Source organism: Gavialis gangeticus, unplaced genomic scaffold (assembly GCF_001723915.1).
Source record: "Gavialis gangeticus isolate Ggan-Ray unplaced genomic scaffold, GavGan_comp1, whole genome shotgun sequence".
Taxonomy (NCBI): domain Eukaryota; kingdom Metazoa; phylum Chordata; order Crocodylia; family Gavialidae; genus Gavialis; species Gavialis gangeticus.
In genome coordinates this window covers 23,459,925-23,467,542 of record NW_017729008.1, presented here as the reverse complement: position 1 = coordinate 23,467,542, position 7,618 = coordinate 23,459,925, and the positions used below count along the sequence as shown (strand labels likewise).

Genomic DNA, 7,618 nt, shown 5'->3' with positions numbered 1-7,618 from the left:
GGCCATACTGTAGCAGTGCATCTGGGGATTTTCCTGCAATAAGTGAGAGCAAAAACCCTAGTAAGGGTCAATCCCTGTTAATTCTCCAGTGCACTTGAGAAAAAAGAGTGTAATTTGTCAGGTTGCACATTTTTAAGACAGACAAATGTTGGGCTTTGCTATCTTCACATATACCCAAAGCCCTTGCCCTTCAACATTTGACACTTAAGAGGATAACCTTGCCAGTTCTTTCAGTAATACCTTTTTATCAATAGCCTACCAACACAGCAAAGAGATTTTCCAAGCAGCTGCTCTTTTTGCAGTCTGATTTATATGTGCACAAATGCATTTTGTTCTTGCTAGGTAGCTGAAAAAAAAGCTCAATAGTATTCATAGTGAAGATTGAAGGCATTGTAACCATGTGTGAACAAGGATCAGGATGGAGTCTAATGTGGCTTATTTTTTGTAAGACCATGCCAAACCTGCTTGTTGACATAGACCCTGACTGTGATATTTTTATTTAACCTGAATATCACCTAACGCTGGGAGATGGTGGCAGAATAGCTGAAACATCTTGCTAAATTCCAGTGCTCTGAGCCTTGGCAGTTTTTTGTCAAGGGCCATTCCCAGTCGATCAAGCTGGAAATGGGTCTACCTGGTCATTCAGCTCTGGTGACTGAGCCACACAACTCTCTTATGTGCTGGTAACCACAGCAGCTCAGTGATCATTAGATTCAGGTGGAGGTGGACCCTATGGCTGTGTGTGTGTGTCTGTGTCCCCCATTCTATGAACAGCTTCACTAATGGTGGTACCCCAAAGAACCTAGACCAAGAAAACAACTTTTAACTTTTTAAAAATAATGCTTGTTTTTTATTTCTCTTTCCTCAGCGGGATTATGGTGGTCCCTTGGTGTGTGAACAAAACAGGATGAAAATAGTAGTGGGCGTTATCGTTCCTGGTCGTGGATGTGCCATTCCAAATCGGCCTGGTATTTTTGTCCGAGTGGCATATTACTCCAAGTGGATACGCAAAATCTTGCAGACATACAAGTGAGTTATAATGGAATATTCTACGTAAAAGAACCACTTCCATTCTCATGAAGATTTCAGAGAACGTGAAATTAACGTGTAATGTAAAGATCCATGATTCTTTTTTTAAACTACTTGCTAGTCAAGTTGTTGAGCTTCTGTTGATATTTATGGGTGTTTTCTGATGTTTTTGTCTACCAGTGTTGTTTTATAAATGTTGAAGTGAGCTACAGTATATACAAGTATAGTGACATATTTCCTGAAGATACTTGAATGGGTAAACAATACTAATGCTGGCTGATAATGAGTTTTATGGAAATAGATCATGTGGTTTCTTTCTATGCTGCTCTTCTGGTCAGCTTGTTCATGAGAAACAAAGGAAGTTTGTTTTACACACCTCTTTCAGACTATGCGCTATGTACTGCTCTATCAGTCTTCCTGAGAGCTGAGAGCATTGATCTGTACAACATCTATGGACCTATTTCTCTTCCCCTATTTTCAGAATTTAAATTCATCAAATGTCTAATTTTAAAATGTAATCTCTTTAACCTTCTCATTGTGGACTCAAGTCTTTAAACACTCCTTCATCAGAGTTCTTATCGAAGTCAATGGGAATGGCCTTTACACAATTTATTGGAACTAGCTCTATACTTGCTACACCACAAGTATATAGTATCTATTATAACAAAACACCTGAAAAGGGAAGAGACATAGTACTAGGTTATTAGCAAATTTTCAGTCATTTGCTTTTTATTTTAAAGTCTCCTAATTAATGCTATATTACAGTGCCAAGTAAAGTGTATTTCATAGCATTCCAGTAATGTATCCTGATTAGCTAATAACAGACCATTTTTATCATTAAAATAAATGATATTCATATAGGGAGTTAAGTTCGTATCTCTCTTTCATTAACTGTGCTGTAAATTGAGTGACTCTAGTTACCACAAGGGAGCTACTCTGCATTTATAGCAATATAGTGAGAGTGGAATTTGGCCCTTAGCTGATAAAATTAACAGGGGAAAAAAAAGAATATTTAATGTAGATAAGGCCAATTTATGTCTTCAGGTATGTAAATGAAAAATGCATACTTTCTCTGGGGGTAGAGTCTCTGTCTGTCTTGTATAACAAGCCAAACCAGTAAAAGAACTATGGTTCGAAAATAGAGTGGAAGGTGTCATATAACTTCAGTAACATTACCCATCTCTTCTTTATGGGTGTCATATATTCTCTTTAATAAAAAACTAACTGTATGTGGCCAAAAAATACATCTCTAACATTATGTGTTTAAATTTAATAAAACAATCATGGGGGTGAGTATTGCCTGCTATACAATATGCAAAACATTTCTAATAGTTTAATTGCTTGCGTTTCTTTTGTGTGTGCACATGTAGAACCATAATTTTCTTTATTATTGTTGAAACAAGAAAAAAACAACCCAACATCTATGAGGGGTTGCTCCTTTAGAACACATTGTATAAATGAAAGAACTGAGCAATTAGCAAATGGCAATATTTTCTAATAGATGATCTAATTACCCTGTAATTGCTGGCAAATGGATATGAAATATAATCCCATTGTACTTATTATCACAGTACATTAAATCATATACGTAACTTTATGGTTACTTTATTTGTGAACTATATAAATTGTCTATGTTCCAGAAAGCAAATCGTTCAGTTAAGCAAAGTGCATAACTATATTGCTCCTAAACTGACATCTTTCCATAGAGTCACACGAATAAAACATGTTTTGTTATAGTTACTTGCTGAGTGCCATAGGGCTAAATCCTGCCCTATTGAAAAAGTAACCCTGCAGGGGGAGCTGTGTTGGGAGGCACCTAAAGGACTGACTCACTAATCTTTATTTAGCAAAGCACTTTAATTGGATTTACATGTGTACTTAAGTGTTTTGGTGAATGGGATTGAGCTTCAGCCTATGTTTAAGTACATCATTAAATTAAGGCTTATGTCCAGCACTCAAAACACAGAGGTGTGTTCCTGAAAATCCTTCCTTATCCTTGGTCAAAATGGAGCTATTTATGTGAGTAATGACCAGCAATCTTGGTTTTCTCTGATATATATATATATAGTGGCGTTTCATTTTAATCAGGGAAAAAATTGGATTTTGGGGTTAATTTTTCTGGGTTTTTTTATCAGAGAAAACCAGGATCCCTGGTAATGACAAGGCCTTCCAGGTTCTAGATGCTAGACTGACATACTTCCCATTGCACTCTGGCTCTTTTGCACCCTTTGCTTTCTGGTTCCTCCGATTCAGTAACCTAGCAGAGGGCAGGATTTAGCCTGTTGTATTTACAGATACCTGTTGCCATATATGTAAAAAATATATTCTCATTAAATATATGTTGACAAAATATTAAGAAACAATTAACTTTTAAAGACAGATAAGGGACTCCTAGTGAGTTTTTATTTTTGGTTGTCAATTAGAACATGGAAGGATGTATACAATTCCATGTCACTTTTCCTATTCTAAGAATTGTTATGTGCTCACTGTATTATATTTGCAGGCATTTTGTTATGTCTACCAAAATATGAAGAAATGGATCCTAAAGTATTTTAGTTATGCACTTCTGCTGTGCAGAAGATAATATGATTTTATATATATATATATGATAAATATACTGGTTTTTGTTAGACAATGCGTAAGGAATTTTACCTGTTTGTTCTAGGCAGCATCTCGATAAAACAAGTTGTGTAGAGTCGATGCTCTAGAATGTAACACGTTGGCAGGCACTTGCTTATCAGGGGCTTTCTCTCTCCGCATGGAGGGAACTTGAGACGCTGAAGAGCAAGGTTAGAGAAGAATTGACATGTGGTAATGAATTTGTACTTCATTTATTCCTGTGAATATTTCTTGTTGGTACCAATGGTACTGTACCAGGCAAATGTTATAGCTACAGCATTCTCTTTAAAAAGGACACTATTGATATATATTTCACTGTTTTGAAAATACTTGTTTCTGTAATAACTAGAAGCTGACCCAGTGTTCACTGATGTCACTGGAAAGTCTCCTGCTGCTTTAAATGGGCCTTGAACTGGGCAGTATGGATTAATTAGTCATGATCAGATTTAAAAGAATTGAGTGGTAATGGTTAGAAGTTACGAAACAAAGACAAAAACTCTCAGTCATTGATATTTGTCTTGAATTCGAGCTCACCTTTGTTCCTCATATTTTTCATGCAGAAAAAAAAAGACTACTCCTTAGACTATGGAATATGTGATAACTGGATTTAAACAGGATAATGGGAACTTTGCTGCAATTTTCTCTGAGCACTGGCTCTGGCTGATAGCTCTTACTTCTGTAATGCAAACCTTCTCTCCAAACTTTGGGGTGTTTTTGTTTTTCATTATTACCTTTCAGTTAAGACTAAGGGAAAAAGAAACAAAGAGCCCTTTGTAATTAAAGCTCTCATTAAATCTGCTGGGCTAGTTTTTTATGATGCTGCTAAAACCCCCTTCTCTGGTTTAAGAGAAGAGCTCTTATAGAGCCTCCTCAAATTCTTGCACAAATAGTGCCATTGAACTTCTTGATGACATTCACATGAAATAAGGCCTTCTGGAAAGGCCCCAAATATCTGTGTGGGGTACAACCTACTCAGGCAAAATGCCCCTTGAAATCAGAGGGTGTTTTTTGCCAAAAGACTGGAGAACTAGACTTGAAATGTGCTCAACCCTTCAATCATGGCTGCATACCCAATTACACAGGTCCTTGGGTAGAAACACATGGAAAACCTGGAATCTGTGGTGGCAAGTGCTCCAGCAGCCTCGGCTTATATGCATTCTTTCAGAAGCCTACTAATGAGTGAAATGATCCCAGTGGAAATCATTGAGAGCTTTGTCTGCATAAGGGCTGCTTACTTACTGATTACTTCCTTCACCCTTTGTGTGCACTGGCATATTACTGTATCATGAACGTTGGGGCTGCTGGCAGGCACTAACATTGCTTTTCACCTTTTCCATTGTCCCTTTTTAAACAGGCTTGTGGGCAATTGCATATGGAGTTTCCTAATTTGGAATCTAACTGCAGGGGCTGTCAGTGGAACTCGGTGGATGGTGTGATAATTTCTTGTATTTAAACAGAAAAAAAATTATGAATGCTTCCTATTGAATGGGGCTAACGGAATGCCTACCAAGAAGGGAACACTGTAGTTATAACTTATATTACAAAGATTCTGTAATTAATGGCATCATCATTAGTTAATAAAGTTGGTATTTTTGTAAATTTGTTTATTCTTATTATTCTTAATAAAACATTTTATAGAAAAAAACCAATAACATATTCAGCATTATAGTTTTTATTTTAAGAAAACTACATTTGGAAGATCTTGCTGTGATAGAAAGATATAATGCCTCCCCCTTCTCGCCCCCCTTGATTTCAGTGAGGATTTTGAGTGAACAAAGAAGTAAGGATTGAGAACTAATGGAAAAACTTCCTCTGATACGTGTTCAATGCTTCTAGTTATAATGCTTACAAATAAAGATATAACTGATTCTACCAAGTTACACTCAGTATTTCAGTGCTCAGAATGAGAAGGATGATTAGGTCCAAATGTACTAAAATTGAAAAAAAGAGAAGAAAAACAAGAGATAAGACTAGGAGGAAAAAGTGTAATTAAAACAGAATATAAAGTCAGACAGTGCCTGCTAGGAGATTTATAACCCTTTAAAAGAACAGTAGTAGAGGCCTGGCAACTTCAATCTCTGGGACTCCAAGTTATATATCAGTCTGGAACTGTTCTACTTATTTTTTCTTTTGGAGTGAGAAGTCCAGTTTTCTATCCATTAAACTATATTCAACTCCAACCCCAGTTTGAATGACTTGGTTTTAAATGTTTATGCTTTGGACATCCCAACACAGATCTAAGTTTTGCCAGTGGACCCATCTTTTTAATAGTTTGACACAGAGCTGGTCCTAGGGGTGGGTGATTGCTCAGGGTTTGGGGGTACCCCCTCCTGCACACACACATGTGATCAGAGTGTTGTGAGCACAAGCTGCTCACATACGTGTGCACAGTGCTCTCCTCCACCCAGGCAGGGGAAGTGGTGCCCAGCCCAACCTGCCCCCCGCCTCCAGCTGTAGGTCAGGAGGAGCAGTGTGGACAACAGCAGCAGGGTCTGCCCACTTTCCTGCCTGGTGCACTATGCCACTGCCTTCCTGCTGGACTGACTGTGCCCTGCACCCCTGTCTTCCTCTGCCTGTAGCAGTGCCACTGACTTGTGGGGGGAGTGCCAAAATACACGTTTGCCTAGGGTGTCATTTTCCCTAAGGCCAGCTCTGGTTTGACTTCTCATGCACTTTGGGGTGTTTGTAGTCTGAATTTTGTTGACAATGATGATAATACTTTGGAACCACCTTCCCTCCAAGAGACTTACCTAACATTCACATAGTACTTTGGAGATAGAAAGCCCTGTATCCAGAACTAAGTCAGTGGTTATGGCTTTATCTTTGGGAGTTAATAAGAATATTGCACTCCAGCCATCATAATTGAGAAAAGATCCTTAGTATTTGTTTTCTGCACTTTGCTCTTCAACAATCCACACGTAAACGGAACAAGCCATTAGCGGAACTCGGTTGTATATCAACCCTGCCTTCAAAAGTGCCGATGTCTGGACAGCTATGTTCTAATAAAAATTACTCAATAAATAGGAAAGGAAGCAGCTGGATGGAAAATGGCACACCATAAAAAGGTAAATGCCAAAGCAGCACTAACATGAGCAGATAACATTCTTTTATGTGCTCTCACTTTTTGTAACATGGGATATGTGGTGCGAAAAGCTGCAATAGAATAGCCTAATAGTTTTAGTTCTCCTAAAATGGTCCACACTGTCTCAGAACACTTAAGAATGGACAGTGATTTCTTCTATGTATAGAGAGGACTGTAATTCACAGCGAGGGAGAGACCAGGGGCTTCCGCTAAATCCATTTAAAAGAATGACAAAGCCCTACTGATGCAAATTTTAGGACCAGAATTCTGCTCTTCTTATCCACTTTTGTATTCTGATTGGCATCAGGATTGCTTTAGGTCTTAATTCAGCCAAGGGCTTAAGCATGTAGTCCAGCCCACCTCTGTCAAAGCAATTAAGCACATTTAGGCATGTACTTTTAAGTCCCACTGAAGCCTCACTGCTTAGTAATGAGTATGGTGTTCTTTTTTTTTTTATTCAAAGAGATTTTTACACTTGAAAAATACAAGAACATATACAAGAATGTTGCATTTCGTTTGAAAGATACGAGCCCTCATTTTCAGACATGCAAATTAACTACTTTTTTTTTCAAAATTGACTACTTTTTTCAAAATTGACTACTTTTTTTTAAAAGAAGATTTTCTTTTACTATAAATTACATTGATTAAAAGAGTGTTTTTGTGCTAAGTATCTACTGACTTCAGTGTAAATTAAGGATGCACAACACCTCAGCACATATCTTCTGGACAATATTGCTCTTCGTCATGTGTGTTAAAATTGTGCCTTGTTGGGGAAAAAGTCCAGGCCAGATGTTGAGTCTGTTAATGCAGTAAACATAAATTATGCAGAAGGTATACGGTTGAATTGGGATACTTAAAAGTAAGAATAAGGATATAGGGACATTCAGG

The 7,618-nt window shown here is 37.7% G+C and overlaps 1 protein-coding gene across 2 annotated transcripts in view; it reads left to right on the top strand.

Moving 5' to 3' along the window:
- The window catches only part of HGF (hepatocyte growth factor), a 77,679-nt gene extending 72,432 nt beyond the window's left edge, over positions 1–5,247 (top strand). For both annotated transcript variants that reach the window (XM_019509499.1, XM_019509498.1), the window contains exon 17: positions 869–5,247. In XM_019509499.1, coding sequence (XP_019365044.1) covers positions 869–1,033 — 165 coding nt within the window. In that variant the 3' untranslated portion in view covers positions 1,034–5,247. The remainder of the gene's footprint in view (positions 1–868) is intronic.
- The last annotated feature ends 2,371 nt before the right edge of the window (positions 5,248–7,618 follow it).